Below are 23,823 nucleotides of genomic sequence, written 5' to 3'. Positions count from 1 at the left end.
CTGATAAATTAGACTGTATACCGGTATTATAAACCACACTGCCTATGATATTGCAAAACATATAGCCTATCTATTTACTTGGTCCAATTAAATGAGATGTACATAATTTGTTGTATGGCTCCTTCAGAAATATGAACCCATCACAGCCAGAAAAGGTAACGATTAAATTCTGCAATGGTTATGAAAACAGGAAAAAGATTCCTGTCTAATGATTTTAGATTCTAAAAAAAGGCAATTAAATATTTTGTCTTTCCCTTTCACCCTCTTAATGGCACCCATACAGTCCATGTCTCAATTGTCTAAATGCATATATATTTTTTTTTTAACCCATCTGCTCCCCTTCATCTACACTGATTGAAGTGGATTGAACAAGTGACATCAAAGCTTTCATCTGAAATCACTTGGTCAGTCTGTCATGGAAAGAGGTATTCATTATGTTTTGTAAACTCAGTGTACATGGAGATGTTATGAACCAAGAGGACAGGACAGCAGGGTTTGTCCTATTTTAACCTAATTGACAGAGGGAGAGAGAAACAGAAGATAAATATTCTTTATTTAGAAAACTTAAGGATTGTCATTGCACAGCAGTGAGTGTTCCATTATGTTACTGCCTGACATCCCAAACAACAACTTTCCTAGAGTGAATATTACAGAGATATACACATACTTGCACRCCAAACTCAATTTAACATATCTTTAACATTTCAAAATCCTCAGTTAACAATTGAGCCCAGAGAACTCCACAAAGTAACATGAACAGGTTCTACTGTAGATATTGTGTGGCAGACCGGCACTAAACAGTCACAGTTGATATCACACGCTTAGATAGGTCCCCTGGCCTCGGTTGAGTCTCTCTGTGGTTAGGTCACCCATAAAAATCAATAGGAAGGAACTTAAAGTCTGATGTTTTCTGTATCCCTTGTCACCTCACTACTTGCCCTCTCCCTCCCACTTGGTCTTGTCCCGGGGCATACGTCCCATGTTGTAGAACTCTGCGTTGGGTCTCATGTCGGTCAGGTGGGCCAGCCGGTTGGACATGGCAAAGAAAGCAGCGATGGCAGCGATGTCCCAGGCATCCTCACGGTCAAAGCCCACTTCCTCCAGGGACAGAAAGTGCTGGTTGGTGATGGTGTCGCTGCGACACACAGCCAGAGCAAAGTCCAGCATGACCCGCTCCCGAGGGGACAGCTCTGCATTCTCAAAGTTTACAATCACCTGGGGATGAGGGCCAGGGGGAGAAAGAGTTCAAATAGAAACACATTTAGAAAGGAGGTGACAGTGGGTGAGTTAAGGTTCACACCTTTTATACTGGTGTGGTTGATCAGTCAGATGATATCAACTGCTTGACAAACACACCTCCAATGTGTAAGATGATACTGGCATAAAACAGTTTCAGTGCACACTAGTGAACAGATCAGGAGAGAAATAAACGAGATAAGAATGTACCTGGTCAGCCAGTGTGGGTTTCTTAGAGTAGATGCGGTGCAGTGCACTGTGGGACACGACGCAGTAGAGACACTGGTTGTGGATACTGGTGGCGACCACAATCAGCTCCCTGTCAGCCTTCGTTAGACCCCCTGACATGACGACAAACATTTCAGATCAACACGGACACACACTGTTTGAAATTCACTGCTCGACTGAGGGACCTTACAGATAATTGTACATGTGGGGTACAGGGATGAATCAAAAATCATGTTAAACAAAGTGAGTCCATGCAACTTATGTGACTTGTTAAACAAATCTTTACTCCTGAACTTATTTATGCTTGGCATAACTCTTTCACACACACACACCTGTCTCCTTGTTCATCAGTTCATTGTAATAGGAAAAGAAAGCACGGAACTCTGCTGGACGATGTGCCAGGACCTTGAAGACATTGGGAAGGAATCCTCCCTATCAAAGAGCAGAACACACTGATATTACCATGTATATAGATATCCATTTCCCCCAACAGTAGTGTTTTCATAGCAGGAACATTCGAAGTTACAGAGACTGCGAAAATACTCCGCATCCTACCTTGGTCTCCACCTCTTCCATTAGTTCCACCATGTCGAATGGCAGGTCTTTCTTGTTTGGAATCGGGTATCGGCTTATGTTCTCCGGGGGAGGATCGCTGGAGAACTGTCTACTGGTCGCCGCGGCCCCCACGGCAACAGGTGCTTTCTGCTGCCATAACGCGCACCCCACATACCGAACGGACGCCTACATGTACACAAAATAAAATAACTCCATTGCAGAGACAGGTGATTTTAGCTAGAAAGACAAAGCATGTGGTTTATGCCGTGGCTAGATGCAAATGTAAAAAAGGAACAATGAGCAAGTCGACTACTTACAAGGTTACAGTGACGAATTAATCTCCAAACACTTCCAGGCGCCATGTCAAGTAACAGCAAACTGCACTTACTTCCTCTTTTGAAAAAAGTAATCGGGGGAGGTCTTTTGTGATGATGAAAATCCAATCATCGTCTAGTATTTATGTCACTGCCATTAGACACGCCTCTTTGACTCATCCCACCCAATGCAGTCCCACTCCTCGCCAGCGGGTTTGTGAACGACTCCGGAAACGACGTCACCTTTCTGTTTACATCGTAGGAGTCGCAGTTCGCTGATGCTTGTTGCATGGAATCGTATTTTTAGACATTTATGAAACTAGAAAAATAGCTGCCTCACAATTGTTTGATCGCAATGGGCGGTCATGGGGTGATGGAGAACGAGGAATCTTTGGATTACTCCGTGCACGAGGCGTGGAACGAGGCCACCAATGTCTATTTGCTCGTCATCCTGGTTAGCTTCGGACTGCTGATGTACGCTAGAAAGTAAGAGGTTCCTTTGCATTTTGTAGTTCCCAACAAATACCCGATTGTTGATAAATATTTGCATCATCAACAACTAAATGTGTGCCTTACTAGTAACATATATTTACAAGCTTTGCTTTTAAAAAGCTTCCATTCAGCTAATGCATGAATTGCATACGGTTTGGTCTCAATCTCTCCTTCCTATAGAGCCCAACATTGGAGGTGTCATAATACCCATAAAAACTAGCGGTCAAACAGGCAAATGGTTCCAATCATTTTTCCACCATTCATTTTTCCCATAGGGAATTTTTGAAACACTTACAATAAGGGCTGTGTTTTGTGTAGGCTTACACCCACGTGACATTTTGATAAGCCATGTAAATCTCTGATAAGGTGCCTTTTGTCAATATATCCTGCTCTATCTACTCTCAAATTCGAAAATGCTAATTAACATCATGCAGACTACAAATCCTTGCAAATCCTTTGCTAACAGGTATTGTGTAAATCTAAAACTTGCAGAAGACAGTTCACAGAATTGTCAATTTAAAGAACTGTAGCCAATTTATTCATTACTAAATTTAGCTAACATTTGATAATTAATCCAGAGATTCTTACCTTTGCCTCGATTCGGCAGGCTCATTCATATCATCATGGCATTTGTAGTTCTTTATGATAGCCACATTAGCAGCTAATTAACATTTCATTTTGGGGGGGTAAATACATGCAAATATATAGAGAGATTTACACAGTTATCAAAACATCACGCCAGGCTAAGCCTACACAAAACACAGACTTTATTTTAAGTGCTTCTATAATCCCCTACGGGGGAAAATGAATGGTGGAAAAACGATTGGAACCATTTCCTTGTTTGACCTCMAGGTTTTATCGGTATTATGACTCATACTGTGGTTCTCTATTCTCCCCATCAGAAATAAGAGGAAGATCATGAGGATATTCGCTCTGCCGCCTACCGCTGGAGCCACGACCGAACCCAACTTCTACGACAGTCTGCAGAAAGTGAGACTGCGCCAACAGCTGGAGATGTACTCCCTTGGTGAGTTTGTCCGTCTCAGTTCTGTTGCAGAATGATGCATCAATGTGAGGCCTTGTGCTCACCTATGATATGATCAGGAAGGGGCAAAAATGACTAAATACCATAAAGAGCAATGTATCAAAATAAACAACAATATACTTTGAAATGTATTTAATTAAAATATTTAGAATTTTAAAATGCAGAAATACATTTGCAAGTAACCAGCATGAACAGAATCATTTTACTTGCTTTTACATGTTGTTGTTTATCTACCTTAGTTGAATGCTCAGAAGTAATTGAAATGCATATTTCAAATACATGAAACAGAAATATTGCCCATCTCTGATTTTGAAACATACATTTAGGTAATTTAGTGGACACTCAAATGTATCCCATCTAGACATGACCTCTAAACAAGGCCAGTTCATTTTGGTATGTTCATTTTCACATACAATGCATTTGGGAAGTATTCCCCTTTTTTCAAATTTTGTTACGTTACAGCCTTATTCTAAAATTGATTAAATCGTGTTTTTTCCCCCTCATCAATCTAGACKCAATACCCCGTAATGACACCACAAACATTGTTTTTTAAATCAATTTTAGCAAATGTATAACAAATAAACTGAAATATCACATTTACATAAGTATTCAGACACTTTACTCAGTACTTTGTTGAAACACCTTTGGCAGGGATTACAGCCTCCAGTCTTCTTGTGTATGACGCTACAAGCTTGGCACACCTGTATTTGGGGAGTTTCTCCCATTTTTTTTCTCTGCAGTTTCTCTCAAGCTCTGTCAGGTTGGATGGGGAGCATCGCTGCACAGCTATTTTCAGGTATCTCCAGAGATGTTTGATCGGGTTCGTGTCTGGGCTCTGGCTGGGCCACTCAAGGACATTCAGAGGCTTGTCCCGAAGCCATTTTTGCGTTGTCTTGGCTGTATGAATCTTGTTTCTCATGGTCTGAGAGTCTTTAGGTGCCTTTACCATAAATGTCTGATTGGTGGAGTGCTGCAGTTATGGTTGTCTTTCTGGAAGGTTCTCCCATCTCCATAGAGGAACTCTGGAGTTCTGTCAGAGTGTCCATTGGGTTCTTGGTCACCTCCCTGACCAAGGCCCTTCTCCCCCGATTGCTAAGTTTGGCCGGGTGGAAAGCTCTAGGAAGAGTCTTGGGGGTTCCAAACTTCTCCCATTTAACAATAATGGAGGCCATTGTGTTCTTCGGGAGCTTCAATACTGCAGAAATGTTTTGGTACCCTTCCCCAGATCTGTGCCTCAACACAATCCTTTCTCTGAGCTCTACGGACAATTCCTTCGACCTCATGGCTTGGTTTTTGCTCTGACATGCACTGTSAACTGTGGGACCTTATATAGACAGGTGTGTGCCTTTCCAAATTATGTCCAATCAATTGAATTTGTCACAGTTGGACTCCAATCTAGTTGTACAAACATCTCAAGGATGGTCAATGGAAAAGAGGATGGACTTGAGCTCAATTTCGAGTCTAATAGCAAAGGGTCTGAATACTTATGTAGACAAGGTATCTGTTTTTTAGATTTAATACATTTGCTAACATTTCTAAAAAACCTGTTTTCGCTTCGTAATTATGGGGTACTGTGTGTAGATGAAGGATTTTTTTCATGTAATTAATTTTAGAATAAGGCTGTAGTGTAACAATGTGGGAAAAGTCAAGGGGTCTGAATTAGAGGCCGACCGATTATGATTTTTCAACGCCGATACCGATTATTGGAMGKCCAAAAAATGCCGATACCGATTAGTCGGCCGATTTAAAACATTTTTTTTGTTTTTTGTAATAATGACAATTACAACAATACTGAATGAACACTTATTTTAACTTAATATAATACATCAATAAAAATCTATTTAGCCTCAAATAAATAATGAAACATGTTCAATTTGGTTTAAATAATGCAAAAACAAAGTGTTGGAGAAGAAAGTAAAAGTGCAATATGTGCCATGTAAAAAAGCTAACGTTTAAGTTCCTTGCTCAGAACATGAGAACATATGAAAGCTGGTGGTTCCTTTTAACATGAGTCTTCCAATATTCTCAAGGTGAGATGTTTTAGGTTGTAGTTAATATATTTTTATAGGACCTATTTCTCTCTATACCATTTCTATTCCATTACCTTTGAATATTGGATGTTCTTATAGGCACTTTAGTATTGCCAGTGTAACAGTATAGCTTCCGTCCCTCTCCTCGCTTCTACCTGTGCTCGAACGAGGAACACATCGACAACAGCCACCTCGAGCAGCGTTACCCATGCAAGCAAGGGGAACAACTACTCCAAGTCTCTCAGAGCGAGTTACGTTTGAAACGCTATTGCGCGCACTCCCCTAACTAGCTAGCTATTTCACATCGGTTACACCAGCTAATCTCGGGAGTTGATAGGCTTGAAGTCATAAACAGTGCAATGCTAGAAGCACAGTGAAAGCTGCTGGCAAAACGCATGAAAGTGCTGTTTGAATGAATGCTTACGAGCCTGCTGCTGCCTACCATCACTCATTCAGACTGCTCTATCAAATATCAAATCATAGACTTAATTATAACATAATAACACACAGAAATACGACCTTTGGTCATTAATATGGTCGGAATCCGGAAACTATCATTTAGAAAACAAAACGTTTATTATTATCGCATATACCCTGACTCTGCGTGCAATGAACGCAAGAGAAATGACACAATTTCACCTGGTTAATATTGCCGCTAACCTGGATTTCTTTTAGCTAAATATGCAGGTTTAAAAATATATACTTCTGTGTATTGATTTTAAGAAAGGCATTGATGTTTATGGTTAGGTACACATTGGAGCAACGATACGCACCGCATCGATTATATGCAACGGAGGACACGCTAGATAAACGTAATATCATCAACCATGTGTAGTTAACTAGTGATTATGATTGATTGATTGTTTTTTATAAGATAAGTTTAATGCTAGCTAGCAACTTACCTTGGCTTCTACTGCATTCACGTAACAGGCAGGCTCCTCGTGAGTGCAATGTAATCAGGTGGTTAGAGCGTTGGACTAGTTTTTTTAATGTATTTTTATTTCACTTTATTTACCCAGGTAGGCAAGTTGAGAACAAGTTCTCATTTACAATTGCGACCTGGCCAAGATAAAGCAAAGCAGTTCGACACATACAACAACACAGAGTTACACATGGAGTAAAACAAACATACAGTCAATAATACAGAAGAAAATAAGTCTATATACATTGTGAGCAAATGAGGTGAGACTTGCATATTGTATTTACTTCGCCACCATGGCCTTTTTTTGCCTTTACCCCCTTGGTAAAGGCAAAAAAAGGCCATGGTGGCGAAGTAAATACAAATAGCAAGTAAACAATGGAATGGTAGATTTGCAGTGGAAGAATGTGCAAAGTAGAGATAGAAATAATGGGGTGCAAAGGAGCAAAATAAATAAATACAGTAGGGAGACGTAGTTATTTGGGCTAAATTATAGATGGGCTATGTACAGGTGCAGTAATCTGTGAGCTGCTCTGACAGCTGTGTGCTTAAAGCTAGTGAGGGAGAAGTGTTTTCCAGTTTCAGAGATTTTTGTAGTTCGTTCCAGTCATTGGCAGCAGAGAACTGGAAGGAGAGGCGGCCAAAGGAAGAATTAGTTTTTGGGGGTGACCAGAGAGATATACCTGCTGGAGCGCGTGCTACCTATGGTGACCAGCGAGCTGAGATAAGGGGGACTTTACCTAGCAGGGTCTTGTAGATGACCTGGAGCAGTGGGTTTGGCGACGAGTATGAAGCGAGGGCCAGCCAACGAGAGCGTACAGGTCGCAGTGGTGGGTAGTATATGGGGCTTTGGTGACAAAACGGATGACACTGTGATAGACTGCATCCAATTTATTGAGTAGGGTATTGGAGGCTATTTTGTAAATGACATCGCCGAAGTCGAGGATCGGTAGGATGGTCAGTTTTACAAGGGTATGTTTGGCAGCATGAGTGAAGGATGCTTTGTTGCGAAATAGGAAGCCAATTCTAGATTTTACTTTGGATTAGAGATGTTTGACGAGTCTGGAAGGAGAGTTTACAGTCTAACCAGACACCTAGGTATTTGTAGTAATTGTATTTAGTAATTTTTGCCCGTCCCTAGTGAAAATGATCATACCAAAAGGAACTGCAAAGCACACTGGGTGTTATTATTGGCCCTGTTTCGGGGTCATGTATAGATGGGATACAGCTTAATCGAATTCTACTAACCTGCTATGTTAATTTCCCTAACCTGCTGTGTAAGTTCTCCTAAACCTGCTACYAAAAGTCAAAGCTGTATCCCTTCTAGACAAAGCCTTGTTTCGAGGCGGAGCTCATTAGAATAATACTCTGCATGCAAGTGCAATTGTCCATTATTACATACAGATTTATATTTAGTTAGTTTAGCAGACACTCTTATCACACCATAGTGCCATCAGACTTCTGATAACAATGCAGGGTGAAAGAGGGCCACAAAATGGCGAACCGCTATAAAAAATTATATAGAAAAGTATTTCATATTTTGAAAATACAAATTACAGCTCTTGAAAGTATCTTGTTACAAAATACATTGGAGTGTAGTTCAGCCCAGTAAAAATACAAAATACTCAGAAGTAATTGAAATGCATATTTAAAATACATGTAGCAGATATGGTAGAGTCTGTGGTCAAATGCATATTGTAAATATGACGAAGAACTGACCTCAAATCTGTTAATCACTCGAGTCAACTATATTTCTGGTTTAGCAAATAGCTCTGTGTCATTRACTAATAAACTCTAGCTTGCACAACTGTTCTGCAAATATCTAAATCTATCCCACTGTTTAAATTGGTATAATTCTGTCTCCTTTATTCCTTTTTAACAGCTAGGAAATTTGACCAGCAGCAGCACCAAGGCCAGAGTGAGAGTGTTCAGCTCTCTATGGAATGAGACCACGCCAGTAAGGTAGCATGGCCCTGCATCATACCTGCCTGCTCCACCCTGTCTCTCCACCCTTAAGCCTCTTTGGCTTTGGTAAGTCTGATCATTACTACACTCCTGAAGAGGGCATGCGTATTACGGAGGAAGAAGTCGAGGGTCAAGGAAGGTTTCTGTGATTAAGACTGTCGTCAAGTCAAACGAAACTGGATGTTCCCTTTTCATTTCTGTTAAGTTTTTTGCATTTATTTTGCAAACTATTTTTTTTGGTGTGGATGTGTCGCCACATATTGGGTGGACCACATTAAGTGTATATGGTGAATTCTCTACTGCACCTATTCAAGTTGTCTTAAACTCTAAATAACATGTATTTGTACCATAAAATGATGGTACAACAAACCTTTTAATCAAGCATATCTATGTCAATGTTTGGTTGTCAAGAACTGTTCTGTTGCCAAGTTTTTGATCCTCCTATATAATCCGTATAATGGCATTACAACAGACCTGGGAAAGTTTTGTTGATTCTGTGCAGCAAGGAGCGTTGTGATCCAAACGYAGAGTCGCTCTCTTTCATGTTGAGAGGGTCAAAGTTGACTTTTCCCCACTACAGTTGCTGTTTCTGAAAAGGAAGTGCATTTATATTATTACTCTGATTCAAAATAAATAAAAAAAACAAGGAAAAATATTTATGTTTTGCTTGATTTCACCTCCCTCTGCCCCGTCTCGCTTCTTTTGTAATAATAATTCATTTCGTTTCCCTCCAATGTCACAATTCTCAGAGCAGAAAGTTAGCTCTGGTGTGTGTGTTTTATGGAATTTAGCACGATGGGGTGGGTGTTTGGGAGGCAGTGATTGAGGAAGGTGACATTTAGCATCAGGGGCCTAACAGAAAAGCTAGGCCTCTAATCCATCAAAGAAATAAACACAACATTAGTCAGAGGAAAGCTGTGGCCCAGAAACACAACACCAAGAGGCCAAACAAATGCAAGTGGACATCCTTCGGAGGTAGTGTAATGGAAAAATGATTACTCCTTGCGGAGGAGAAATGGCACACTGATTAAACGCATCAATACATCAGCGGCCGGAGTGCAGGGCAGGGCCAGATCCTTACACATTATAAATAGGGCTGTGCGTGTGCATGTGTGCGTGGTGTATTGAATCTTTGCTTATTCAGTTTTGTTGTATGCATACCCTTTTTGTTCCTCTGAGCAGAGTCTACTTCAGGATACTCTACTATTGGCCCACTGTAATTAAAAACCTGCAGACTGAAGGGAAATGGTTATAGAGATTAAGAATATCCCGATCTTCATTTAAATTCTTGAGCCTGTACTGTAATTTTATATATATATATTTATATCAACATCGCTGCCCATTGAAATGAGAATATATGAGTTGACAGTCATTGGGCAAATATAGGAGCATGGTAAAAAATAAATAAAAGTCTTGCAGTTATTAAATCCATGTCACTGCCTTACCATTATCAACAGAGAGATAAGCCATGCCCATGAGTCATCTGCTGTGTTATGCCGAGTCGTAAGGTACCACCCAAAATGCCTCCTAGCCTATCTTTTTAGCCCAGTCCAAAACAAGATTGTCAGGTGAACCAGTCTGTTAACCAGATAATGAGCCGTGTACATGTGCTTTGCTAATTAATCTGCTGATGTAATCAATCAGTTGCTCATTACCATAGGTTTAATATTTAACCAGTACTATCCCATTGAGAAACATTATTCACGTCAAACATTAATCAATATCTGGAGTTAATTGCTTAGTCACCAAATGGACTAATGAGGTCATTAGTGGGAGAGGTCTAAATGAACCAATCTTCACTTCATTCAGAGAATGACAGAGGGGTGGCTTTGGGTCAATACCAGGATCAAAGTGTTTCATCCACACTTCTTCACCTTCTTAATAAATTCACTACCTGTTTTCTATGGGAAGAGAAATGGATAGGGTTTGTATCCTTGAAATTCGGCAGAGTATGATGAGTTCTAGAACAGAGATAGTGTGTAACTTTTTGTCAATACACTTGGGATGGTAGCATGTCACCTAAAATGACTGTGTGTGTATGTGAGCGCATGCGCTGGCCGTTGTTTGTGGCTAGCTAGGGGGTGGAAAAAATTAGGCACAGCTCGGTAGTTTTTAATATTTTTCATAAGGTGTAATTAAAAAGAGTTTATCACTGGGTTTGGGATAACACAGCGGCTCAATCTCCCAGTAATGAACCGTCTCCAACCATGCAGAAATCTATTAATAAACACCAGTCTGAAACAGAGGGAGAGGGGGTGAGGGATAGAAAGAGTTGGGGTGAGAAGAAGGGAAAGAGAGGGAGAAGGCAGAGGAGGAGAGAATAGAGGAAACCCAGCTGATAAGTTAATGTCATCTCACAGTGAGAAAGCGAGGAGCCACTGTGCTTATACATCACCTGGAGAGGCTAATGAAATGTCATTTTCTGTTAGCCAAAGAGCACAGAGAGGGATTCTAGTACATCTCAATGTTTCTCCCTCTCTCTGCCTTACACAGCAAGTGGGAGAACAGTTCGATTTGGATATTTATCTTTTTCTCATTCTTTCTCTCTTCTGTCTCTCCTGCTTCTTCCTCCTCTCATCCATTTCCTTTATTAATAACATGTCATATACACTGAGTATACCAAACATTAGGAATAACTTTCTAATATTGAGTTGCTCCCCCCCCATGTTGTCTTGCCCATTCACCCTCTGAACAGCACACATACACAATGTCTCAAGGCTTAGAAATCCTTCTTTAACCCGTCTCCTCCCCTGCATCTACACTGATTGAAGTGGATTTAACAAGTGACATCAATAAGGGATAATAGCTTTTACACCTGGATTCACCTGGTCAGTCTTTGTCATGGAAAGAGCAGGTGTTCCTAAGTGTATGTGGAGATGTTATAAACCAAGAGGACGGGACACCAGGGTTTGAACTATTTTAATCTCACCTGAGAAACATCTAATTTTCATCTTATTTATATAGAAAGAGGGGGAGGGAGAGAGAAGAGGAGGAAGAAAAAGGAGAATAGAAGAATAGTTTATTGTCCAACACTCTTTATGGTGATAAAACATCTGCTTCAGGCTATCATGGTATTGCAGGACATCAATATATTATACACAAGCTCACATTCTTCTTTCAACTCCACAGCAGCCACCATGAAAAATAAGACACAGGTAAAGACCTTCGTAATTGAGTTTTTATATTAAAAAGTCAGGAACGAATGCAGATGACCAAATAACTCTGGGTGTTTTGGCTGTATTAGTATGCAACATTCTCTCTCGCTCTCGCTCTCACTCTCTCAATGAGCTGTGTTTGTTCTGGCTTTGTTCTGAAAGCAGGAAGTGGGCCAGAGCCCAGGGCAATCTCTCTACCTCGCTCTACGTCCAAGAGCCAGTTCAGAGAAAATTACTTTCTTTATTCGTCCCTTTCAAACTGAAAGGGACTTTCAAGACAATCTGTCTCCCAGGGACATGCATTAAAACATTATGTTTCTAGTTTCCAAGGACTTGTAATATAGGAGTAATATAGTAGTAATATAGCAGTACTGAATAATCTACTACTGACGATCTACTACTTACAGCCATTTCTATGCAATAATATGAGTAATATGCAGAAACTAATACATGCTGCAAACACACACACACACACACACACACACACACACACACACACACACACACACACAAACACACACACCACACCAGCCGTGGTGAAACGATGCCCCACTCTTCAACACAAGAGGGACCATCATCTCCTTTCTCTTCTTTATTAAGGTGATTTATAATGCAATAGTGCCTTAACTTCAGCCCCTTAAAATGTCTCCCAGATTAACTGGACATTGTTCGTCTTCTCCGCTCCTCTCTTCATTAGCCAGATAAAAGCAGACAAGCCAATCACACTGCCTCGTCAGCCGCGGGCTGCGACAGGAAGGAGCTCGGTGTTTTATGGCCGGTGTGCACCATATGACGGGTGGTACATGTTATGGTTATTATGCTCTATGGGTGGTCTATCAATTAGCTTTATTGAATAGTGAGTTACACTGCTGAGAGTGTTCGTCTTCTTCCATAGCTGAGTAGGGTGTTATCCTATGAAATGTGTTTATAAGAGCGTGTTCAAGGTTAGGTTGCGCCCGCTTGTGATGCGTGGGCTGACTCATAACCTGCAGTCCCCGCGGTTATATCTGCGGGGCGGGCGGGTTTACGGTCATGAAATATTGTGTGGATGAAGGGCGGTGGTTGGCAGGTGGGTTGAATGAAGATTAAACAACACATAAAAAATCCGGGAATGTATCATTCTTGTGCATTCATTATTCTTTCATTCTTTTTTTTTTATCTGCCATTAGTGTGTAATCTAACTGTACGCGTGCCAAATGCACGGCAAAACGGCAAATGCTTTTGGGAACTTGGGCATAAAAAGTTAAGGTCGACCCACAGAGGCAAAAAGGACAATGTTGGAGTTGAATTCAATAAAAGCTGCAAAATGGAGAGTTGAAAATAAAGTGAAAGGATGTTCAGAACAATAATGTTTGGGAAAGATTTAGTGAAGTGGTAAAAGAGAACAGCAGTGTTATGTGTGATTATTGGGAGGCGCTATACAAATTTGAGAGTCACAAGACAGGGACTTCAAATATGGCACATCAAAGGAACAGTAGCCTACTGTACAGATGAGTTAAATAATAACTGAAATCTGGACACTGACTGTAGGTCTATAACCTCTCACATAGCCTGTTATAATTTAACTCCTGCAGAATTATGTTTTTCTTGCAGTAAAACTATACACTAAATGTACATTTTGACTTGGAAACAGGAGTGGAGAAATATGATTTCTTTCTTTCAGCATCTTGAGAGAATGAATGCGTGGTTAGGAACTGTCCGTAAAGGTGCTATCTTTATCAGCATCATAAAATCTGAATCTGATCTGTATTTCAACCACATAAAATATGCAGCCATATTTTATGTGAATGCATATTTTCACTGCTTTTAATTTGGTTAAACTGATATAATTTGTAAATGTTGCTTTAAAAAATGCCACAAATATTGCATTTTCTCCCCGGTGCCTAAACGTCTGCTGCAGGAGAGAAGCAGAGATGAAAGATAACTTTATCGATGCCAACTAGATTGAAGCATTCATCGATTTATGACATTATTCTGGGTGCGGTCCTCAGATTTTCACTTTATCACATACAGTCGGGTGGTTGTGGATGGGTTATTAGCAGGTGCGGGTGAACAAACAGAGGATCCGCGTATCACTACCGCCTGCCGTCATGTTTCAGGAACCGGAGGGGAATTGAGTGCCATTGTGATCTACTTTATTCATCCATTCACTGCTGCTCACTGGTTTGTGTTTAACAGTTTCTCCTCGGTCCCTTAGTCACTTCACTAGACCTGATAGAGGATTAAACGTGACAGATCAGACAAGATAAATCCGCCCAGAGCGATAGATCGTGTCCTCCCGGTAGACCAGTTGAGCCTGTTTCCTCGTGACCTTTTCTGCAATGACGTGATACACGTACCCATTGTCCGCCCCAGTTGTGTAATCCCTCGGGTCCTGTTTAATCTCTGTAATCGTCCTGTTGAGGCGGAGGCATACAATTTGAACTGTCTCATTACAACCTGAGAGGACAGAATCATCACCTCCAAATCAATCCACTTCCCCTTCACTGAGGCTGCATCTGAAATGGAACCTTAGTATGCCCTATATAGTACACTACTACCCTATGGGCCCTGGTCAAATGTTGTGCACTATAAAGGGAATTGTGTGCCATTTTGTCTTGGCCCTTTTTATTAATCACTAGTGTTGATGATTGTTATATATAAAGACACATCCCCTGCTGTCTGTCTTTCCTCCTAGTGTGGCTCTCTGCTCTATGTTTTTTGGAGAGGCTCTCTGGCTCCGTCGTGATTCAATTACATGTGATAAAGGGGGACAAAGCCCAGAGTGGAGGAGGTAATATGAGACAAAAGGGGACCATTATGAGGCTGTAACTACCTCTCCTCTCCCCGAGGATGGTTCGCTGCCACCATGATGATCAGGGGCAACGTGGAGCCCTGCTTTTAGGCTCTGCAGAGCCAACGTGGACCAACTCCACGTAGGCTTCACAGAGCCAAAGTGTCCCCTGTTCTCACAGGCTTATCAGAGCCAAAAAGAACTAAGACATCACAGGCTTAATTGTTTCAAAGTGGAGTCCACTGTAACAGGTTGGCTAGATGGCGCTGGCGGCAATTGGCTTCCACAGCCCAAACGGAGACACCACTTTCAGGCTTTTATGGACTCCGTTGTGTTGGCATTAACTCTATGGGAGTCTGCCTCACCTGCATTAAACGACAGTCATTTTGTGGGGAAACAGTGTATGCCTGCTCTGTTGGTTGCCCATGAGTAGATTAATAAAGTTGTATTGAATTGAACTGAATTGAATTGAGGTGAGAGCGAGGCATTGTTCAGCAATGGATATCTGGCTGAAGGACTAGGGCCCAATTAAATCAGATCTGCTATAGCTGACATCCACATAGCTGTTGTTTTGTTGGTGTCAGAGGTGGAACTAGGACTGTCAGATCCACAAACGGCTCACGACATTATACCTAAAGCGGACATTGCCATTGGCTGCACGGAGTCACATTAAGGGAAATCCCATGCAGCCTTGTTTACAGGTTCAGACACTGGAACGTGAGGTGTGATCTACACCTCCATTAAGCTGATAGAAATCCACCTTATTTAGTTGAATGATTTTCAAAATGATCGTCATTATTTCTATATAGCCTACACTTTCTCATTCTGAACTTCTAACATGTGGGGTGGGTGTGGCTTCATGACAATGATCAAGAGCAGCTGCTCACCGATTTGACAGCTCCAACGCAGTTCCAGCTCCGACACGCCACAACATCAGCTATGTGGGTGTCGGCTATCGCCGGTTAACAGGTGATCTGATTGAATCCAAGCCCTAGTCTGTCCATATGCGGCAGGTTCAATCACCAATCCACAGTAAAACTCTGAGCTGAGAGAAATTACGTGAGACGAACTTCGAAAATAAACTATTCCCTCCTTTCCGATAGGGGGTGTAATTCAAAAGAATGCAAAAAACACTCCATGAGGAGAGGTTATCTAATTTTGATTAAATAAAGCCGGACAGTGTTAGCTATACCGGTAGCGTAGGGGGCTATAGCATAATGTCAGGTTAACACAGGGCTGTGTGTGTCTCTCTCGATAAGAGATAGACATTTAATATCCCACAGCTCCATATCACCTCCTAGATCCCTGGATCAGTGGAGATCACACTGCTAACCTCCTGTCACACAACACTCCACAACCCGCTATTGCGCCACACATTCTATTAAAAAAGTATTTTCACCCCCCCCCCCCACCAAACCCAATTCCCTGGTTTGATACCATCACTCTTGTCTTCTCTCAGATCTTAATGATGACTGGAGAGGAGGAACACACACGGTGTACAGATTTGGACATCGAACCAAACTGTTGTTGTTGTTGTCGTCACTGGTCCTTTGTCATTAATGCCATTCCAGCCAGGTTCCATTGCTTTGCAGTGAATGGAGGGGACGAACTCTCTGCCTGCTTTGCCTCTAGAGGTCCCTGTGACTCTTCAGAGTATGGTGTGTGAGCGCAGGGTGCCTCGCTGCTCAGTTAGTTACATTACAACACAACAGAACCACAGAAGAAGAGCCGCAGGCCTTTCAAAAACACTGTAGCTGCAACTGATTCAACACACTGAGACGCGGGTCTCACATTCACTCCTTATATAAATGCAAGGAAGGTGTGTGTGTGTGTGTGTGGGAGGGGACGAACTCTCTGCCTGCTTTGCCTCTAGAGGTCCCTGTGACTCTTCAGAGTATGGTGTGTGAGCGCAGGGTGCCTCGCTGCTCAGTTAGTTACATTACAACACAACAGAACCACAGAAGAAGAGCCGCAGGCCTTTCAAAAACACTGTAGCTGCAACTGATTCAACACACTGAGACGCGGGTCTCACATTCACTCCTTATATAAATGCAAGGAAGGTGTGTGTGTGTGTGTGTGTGTGTGTGTGTGTGTGGTGGTGGTGTGTGTGCTGTGTGTGCTGTGTGTGTGTGTGTGCTGTGGTGTGTGTGTGTGTGTGTCTGTCTGTGTGTGTTGTCTTTAGTGTGTGTGTGTGTGTGTGTGTGTGCTGTGGTGTGTGTGCTGTGGTGTGTGTGTGTGTGTCTGTCTGTGTGTGTTGTCCTTAGTGTGCGTGTGTGTGTGTGCACATCCATTGGATAACATGTTGTGAATTTACAGTAAAGCCATGCATTATAATTTTTGGATGGATTGCTGTCTGATTAACAGCAAGGGAATACCTATCAGCTGATCAAAAGCACATGTGTGTACTGTGTAGTCTGTAGTGATGTGTAGTCTGTGGTGATGTGTAGTGTTTGATTGTGTCATCAGGGAATGGGTCCCCGTCTCTAAGCATTCTTTATAGATGATGACTGGCCTCAGCTGTAAACAATACAACAACCAAATCATACTGTATTGTATTGTATTTCTCCATTTATCTCCAACAGATTGCTGCTTAACCTGCGGCTCAATGAGTCAAACTTCTCTGACGTGCATGTGTGTGTGTGTGTGTGTGTGTTGGATTCCTCATTAACCGAAGGTCAGAAATGATTAAGGCTTCAGGTCACCGTTCCAACCGGAAGTTAGGGGTTAACAGGGTGGTGAGTGCAGGGGCAATAGAGAGATGTCGCTGAATTCAATTTGCATGGCAGAGAAAGCCAAGAGCAATTAACTCTTAACACAAGCATTGACACACGAACGTGCACGCACTCACCCACCCACACAGACAGACGCACGCAAACACACACATGAGAGAGAGAGAGAGAGATATATATATATATATCATGGTGCCTGGGAGCAGTTACCATCAATGCAAAATGACAGAATGGAAGAGCAGGGAGATCACTCTAGTTTGAAATTGAAGTTTGACGTCCGTACAGGTCCCAAGAACGACGGAAGAGTAACGAAGCTGAGGAGAGAGAGCTGTAATGGCTTCTGTTTGTGTATGTGGCGTGTTTGTGTTAGTGTGTTTCTATTTGCATAATGTTGTGTGTGTGTGTGTGTGTGTGTGTGTGTGTGTGTGTGTGTGTGTGTGTGTGTGTGTGTGTGTGTGTGTGTGTGTGTGTGTGTGTGTGTGTGTGTGTGTGTGTGTGTGTTGTGTGTGTGTGTGTGTCTGTGTCTGTGTGGTGTGTGTGTCTGTGTGTGTGTTTTGTAGAGTATGTCATTAGAGTGCCTTGGTGAATGGTGGAATGGCAGTACCATATGTTCCTGACACCCACAGTCTTGTTCAGACTGGGCCACCTGCGGTGTGGTACACAGATATATGAAATAGGATTATTATTAGACACATCACATTCTGTTTTCAACTCTATCTGGGCATTATCCCCACGCTGACAGGAATGCTCATTACACACAAATCCATACTGTTACTGACTGACAGGGGAACCAACCAGGGGCGCTTTCAAAATGGCTGAACATTCTGGAAAGAGATTGGATGTAAATAAGAGGAACATAACAGCCAGCCGTGATGGATTTGCATACAGTGACTCTCCCATCACCTCTTCATGGGTCAAACACCACTTCACACAAACAACCAGGCTGTGGTGTTGTGCTCCAGTAGGGACACACACGGCGGGCAGAGATCGTTTTGCGTGGCGTTGACTGGCGGATCAGGTCTTCACGGGTCAGGCTTCCAGAATGTTCTAGTGTGCAGCTGAGCTCAAAGATCAACCACACCAGCATTCGTTTCCCCCGACAACCGAGAGCCGCTGAACTGCACGACCTAATGAACCTCTGACCGCCACATTCAACACACACACACACACACACACACACACACCACACACACACACACACACACACACACAACACACACACACACACACACACACACACACACACACACACACACCCTTTAAAGCTTGGATCCTTCATTGGTGGAACAGCGAGGTCCGTTTGGGATAATTAGAAAACAAAGAGGTTATTGTAAACAAACACAGTTTTTCCCCTGTGACATCATCGCACATACCAAGCGTCATACCAAGCTGCTGGACTCTCCTCTACTCGGTTTCTTCTTTGTTTCATCAACAAAACAAAAACAACTTGAAATGAACTTTTCTGAAGAAAATGTGGTGTGCTTGCTAGTCGTGAAGTATTTATGGTTGTGAAATGGTAGTAGTAGTGGTAGTGACAGCAGTATAATGGTACTAGTAGTGATGGTAGTAGTAGTGGTAGTGACAGCAGTAATAATGGTACTAGTAGTGATGTAGTAGTAGTGGTAGTGACAGCAGTAATAATGGTACTAGTAGTGATGGTAGTAGTAGTGGTAGTGACAGCAGTAATAATGGTAGTAGTAGTGATGGTAGTAGTAGTGGTAGTGACAGCAGTAATAATGGTACTAGTAGTGATGGTAGTAGTAGTGGTAGTGACAGCAGTAATAATGGTACTAGTAGTGATGGTAGTAGTAGTGGTAGTGACAGCAGTAGTGATGGTACTAGTAGTGGATGGTAGTGGTAGTGACAGCAGTAATAAATGGTAGTAGTAGTGATGGTAGTGGTAGTGACAGTAGTAATAATGGTACTAGTAGTGATGGTAGTAGTAGTGGTAGTGACAGCAGTAATAATGGTACTAGTAGTGATGGTAGTAGTAGTGGTAGTGACAGCAGTAGTGATGGTAGCTAGTAGTGATGGTAGTAGTAGTGGTAGTGACAGCAGTATAATGGTACTAGTAGTGGATGGTAGTAGTAGTGGTAGTGACAGCAGTAATAATGGTACTAGTAGTGATGGTAGTAGTAGTGGTAGTGACAGCAAGTAATAATGGTACTAGTAGTGATGGTAGTAGTAGTGTTAGTGACAAGCAAGTATAATGGTACTAGTAGTGATGGTGTAGAGTGGTAGTGACAGCAGTAATAATGGTACTAGTAGTGATGGTAGGAGTAGTGTAGTGAAGCAGTAGTGATGTACTCAGTAGTGATGGTAGTGGTAGTGTAGTGACAGCAGTATAATGGTACTAGTAGTGATGGTAGTAGTAGTGGTAGTGACAGCAGTAGTGATGGTACTAGTAGTGATGGTACTAGTAGTGATGGTAGTAGTAGTGGATAGTGACAGCAGTAATAATGGTACTAGTAGTGATGGTAGTAGTAGTGGTAGTGACAGCAGTAATAATGGTACTAGTAGTGATGGTAGTAGTAGTGGTAGTGACAGCAGTAATAATGGTACTAGTAGTGATGGTAGTAGTAGTGGTAGTGACAGCAGTAGTGATGGTACTAGTAGTGATGGTAGTGGTAGTGGTAGTGACAGAGTATAATGGTATTTCTAAGTAGTGATGGTAGTATAGTGGTAGTGACAGCAGTAATAATGGTAGTAGTAGTGATGGTAGTAGTAGTGGTAGTGACAGCAGTAATATGGTACTAGTAGTGATGGTAGTAGTAGTGGTAGTGACAGCAGTAATAATGGTACTAGTAGTGATGGTAGTAGTAGTGGTAGTGACAGCAGTAATAATGGTAGTAGTAGTGATGGTAGTAGTAGTGGTAGTGACAGCAGTAGTGATGGTACTAGTAGTGATGGTAGTAGTAGTGGTAGTGAAAGCAGTAGTGATGGTACTAGTAGTGATGGAGTGGTAGTGACAGCAGTAATAATGGTACTAGTAGTGATGGTAGTGAGTTGAGTGAAGCAGTAGTCGAATGATGGTAGTCAGTGAGTGTAAGTACAGCAGTAGTGATGGATACTAATAGTGATAGGTAGTGTGATAGTGACAGAAGTAATTATAATTGGGTAGTAGTGATGGGTAAGTAGTAGTGGTAGTGCAGCAGTTATGTACTAGTTATGATGGTATAGTGGGTAGTGACAGCAGTAATAATGGTATAGTAGTGATGGTAGTAGTAGTGGTAGTGACAGCAGAAGTGATGGTATAGTAGTGATGGTAGTAGTAGTGGGTAGTGACAGCAGTAGTGATGGTACTAGTAGTGATGGTAGTTGTAGTCGGTAGTGACAGCAGTATATGGTACTAGTAGTGATGGTAGTGTAGTGGTAGTGACAGCAATGTAATAATGGTACTAAGTGATGGGTAGAAGTAGTCGGTAGTAGAACAGCAGTAATAATCGGTCTAGTAGTGATGGTACTAGTAGTGATGGTAGTAGTAGTGGTAGTGACAGCAGTAATAATGGTACTAGTAGTGATGGTAAGTAGTTAGTGTAGTGACAGCAGTAATAATGGTACTAGTAGTGATGGGTAGTAGTAGTGGTAGTGACAGCAGTAATAATGGGTACTGGTAGTGATGGTAGTAGTATGTGGTAGTGACAGCATAATAATGGTAACTAGTAGTGATGGTAGTAGTAGTGGTAGTGACAGCAGTAATAATGGTACTAGTAGTGATGTAGTAGTAGTCGGTGTGACAGCAGTAATAATGGTACTAGTAGTGATGGTAGTATCGTGGTAGTGACAGCAGTAATGATTGGTACTAGTAGTGATGGTAGTAGTAGTGGTAGTGACAGCAGTAATAATGGTACTAGTAGTGATGGTAGTAGTAGTGGGTAGTGACAGCAGAATAATGGTACTAGTGTGATGGTAGTCAGTAGTGGTAGTGACAGCAGTAAATAATGTACTAGTGTGATGGTAGTAGTAGTGGAAGTGACAGCAGTAATAATGGTACTAGTAGTGATGCGTAGTAGTAGTGGGTAGTGAACAGCAATAAATAATGGTACTAGTAGTAGATGGGTAGTAAGTAGTGGTCAGTGGAGAGCAGTAATATGGTACTAGTAGTGATGGTAGTAGTTAGTGGTAGTGACAGCAGTAAATAATGGTACGTAGTAAGTGATTGGAGTTGGTAGTGGTAGTGGACAGCCAGTAATACTGGTACTAGTAGTTGATGGTAGTAGTAGTGGTAGTGACAGCAGTAATAATGGTACTAGTAGTTGATGGTAGTAGTAGTCTGGTAGTGAACAGCAGTAATAATCGTGTACTAGTAAGTGATGGTGGTAGTAGTAGTGGTAGTGCAGAGTAATAAGGTAATGTAGTGATTGGTAGTAGTAGTGGTAGTGAAGCAGTAAATAATGGTAGTAGTAGTGATGGTAGTAGTAGTGGTAGTGACAGCGTAATAATGGTAGTAGTAGTGATGGTAGTAGTATGTGGTAGTGACAGCAGTAGTGATGGTAACTAGTAAGTGATGGTAGTAGTATGTGGTAGTGACAGCAGTAGTGATGCTAGTGTAGTGACAGCAGTAATAATGGAACTAGTAGTGATGGTAGTAGAGTGGTAGTGACAGCAGTAATAATGGTAGTAGTAGTGATGGTAGTAGTAGTGTAGTGACAGCAGTGTGATGGTACTAGTAGTGTGGTAGTAGTGAGTGGTAGTGACAGCAGTAGTAGGTACAGTAAGTGATGGTAGTAGTGTGGTAGTGACAGCAGTAAGGTATAGTAGTGATGGTAGTAGTAGTGGTAGTGAGAGTAGTGATGTCTAGTAGTGATGGTACTAGTAGTGATGGTAGTAGTAGTGGTAGTGACAGCAGTAATAATGATACTAGTAGTGATGGTAGTAGTAGTGGTAGTGAAGCAGTATATGTACTAGTGTGATGGTAGTAGTGTGAGCGAAGAGTAAATAAGTGGTAAGTAGTAGTGATGGTAGTAGTATAACATAGTGATGGTACTAGTAGTGATGGTCGTGGAGTGGTAGTGAAGCAGTAATATGGTACTAGTAGTGATGGTAGTAGTAGTGGTAGTGACAGCAGTAATTTAATTGGGTTTAGTAAAGTGATGGTCTAGTAGTAGTGGTAGTGACAGCAGTAATATGGTACTAGTAGTGATGGTAGTAGTAAGTGGTAGTGACTCAGCAGTAAAATGGTACTAGTAGTGATGGTAGTAGTGTTTGTGTCGTGTTCCGAACGTCAGGACTTATGCATAATTAATGTAAGTACTAAGTTGATGGTAAGTAAGTAAGTGGTAGTTGACAGCAATAGTATGTGATGGTACTAGTAGTGATGGTAGTCAGTAGTGGTAGTGACACGCAGTAAGTATGGACTAGTAGTGAGGGGGTAGTGGTAGTGACAGACAAGTATGAATGGTACTAGTAGTGATGGTAGTAGTCATGGTACAGTGACAGCAGATATTGTATAGTAGTGCAGTTTAGTAGTAGATGAGTGTGACAGCAGTAGTGATGTATAGAGATATCTGGTACTAGTTGTGATGGTAGTTGGTGTAGTGCAGCAGGTATTATAAGTGCGTATATAGTGATGGTAGTAGTAGTGGTTATGACAGCAGTATAATGTGAGGTACTTAGTAGTGATGTGTGAGTAGTGGGTAGTGACAGCAGTAATAATGGTACTAGTAGTGATGGTAGTAGTATGGAGTGAAGCATAGTGATATATGCTAGTTATGGTGTGCGTTATGGTAGTTGACAGCAAGTAATATGTACTAGTAGTGAGGTAAGTAGTAGTGGTAGTGACAGCAGTAGTAGATTAGGATAGTAGTGATGGTTAGTAGTAGTGGTAGTGACAGCAGTTAAGTGTGGTACTAGTAGTGATGGTCAGTAGGTGTGGTATAGTGACTCAGCAGAATAATGGTACTAGTAGTTGATGGTTACGTAGTAGTGGTAGTCGACAGCAGTAATAATGGTACTAAGTAGTGATGGTAGTAGTGTGGTGGATTTGTGACAGCCAGTAGTAATGGTACTTAGTAGTGCATGTAGTAGTATGTAGTGACAGCAAGTATATGGTTACTAGTAGTGATGGTACAGATAGACCAATAGTGGTAGTGACTAGCAGTAATAATGGTGACTGAGGTAGTGCGATGGTGTAGTAAGTCGTGGTATGTGAAGCTAACGTACTAGAAGAGGCTACGTAAGTAGTGGCTCCTAGTGACAGCAGTTGAATAATGGTAAGTATATGGTAGTCGAGTAGTGGAGCAGCAGTAATAGTTGATGGTACTAGTAGTTGGATGCGTTAGTAGTGGGTATGACGCAGTAATGATGGTAGCTAGTTTAGTGTATGGTAGTTAGTAGTGGTTAGTGACAAGCAGGTATGATTGGTAACTAGTAGTATAGATGG

The 23,823-nt window shown here is 41.7% G+C and overlaps 2 protein-coding genes across 2 annotated transcripts; one reads left to right on the top strand and one right to left on the bottom strand.

The window, feature by feature from the left end:
• Window positions 1-534: 534 nt before the first annotated feature.
• On the bottom strand, window positions 535-2,445 carry si:ch211-175m2.5 (uncharacterized). Its single transcript, XM_023989985.2, has 5 exons — window positions 2,337-2,445; window positions 2,020-2,205; window positions 1,797-1,896; window positions 1,447-1,577; window positions 535-1,215 (listed from the first exon to the last, which is right to left on the bottom strand). Exons 1-5 carry the CDS (start codon window positions 2,379-2,381, stop codon window positions 931-933), a joined length of 747 nt encoding a protein of 248 aa, XP_023845753.1. The 5' UTR covers window positions 2,382-2,445; the 3' UTR covers window positions 535-930.
• Window positions 2,446-2,542: 97 nt separating this feature from the next.
• Window positions 2,543-9,437, top strand: LOC111965727 (small integral membrane protein 19). Its single transcript, XM_023989988.2, has 3 exons — window positions 2,543-2,819; window positions 3,728-3,852; window positions 8,702-9,437. Exons 1-3 carry the CDS (start codon window positions 2,689-2,691, stop codon window positions 8,764-8,766), a joined length of 321 nt encoding a protein of 106 aa, XP_023845756.1. The 5' UTR covers window positions 2,543-2,688; the 3' UTR covers window positions 8,767-9,437.
• The last annotated feature ends 14,386 nt before the right edge of the window (window positions 9,438-23,823 follow it).

The sequence above is a fragment of the Salvelinus sp. IW2-2015 genome, linkage group LG6.2, assembly GCF_002910315.2.
Source record: "Salvelinus sp. IW2-2015 linkage group LG6.2, ASM291031v2, whole genome shotgun sequence".
Taxonomy (NCBI): domain Eukaryota; kingdom Metazoa; phylum Chordata; class Actinopteri; order Salmoniformes; family Salmonidae; genus Salvelinus; species Salvelinus sp. IW2-2015.
This window is presented reverse-complemented; position numbering and strand designations above follow the sequence as displayed.

Excerpts from the sequence above, each read along its gene's own strand:
- LOC111965727 (XM_023989988.2), top strand. The coding sequence starts at position 2,689 with ATGGGCGGTCATGGGGTGATGGAGAACGAGGAATCTTTGGATTACTCC. Across the intron at positions 2,820-3,727 it reads CTGCTGATGTACGCTAGAAA|AAATAAGAGGAAGATCATGA; the intron begins GTAAGAGGTTCC and ends TCTCCCCATCAG. Across the intron at positions 3,853-8,701 it reads GCTGGAGATGTACTCCCTTG|CTAGGAAATTTGACCAGCAG; the intron begins GTGAGTTTGTCC and ends CCTTTTTAACAG.
- si:ch211-175m2.5 (XM_023989985.2), bottom strand. The coding sequence starts at position 2,381 with ATGGCGCCTGGAAGTGTTTGGAGATTAATTCGTCACTGTAACCTT. Across the intron at positions 1,897-2,019 it reads TGGAAGAGGTGGAGACCAAG|GGAGGATTCCTTCCCAATGT; the intron begins GTAGGATGCGGA and ends GCTCTTTGATAG. Across the intron at positions 1,216-1,446 it reads AACCCACACTGGCTGACCAG|GTGATTGTAAACTTTGAGAA; the intron begins GTACATTCTTAT and ends CCTCATCCCCAG.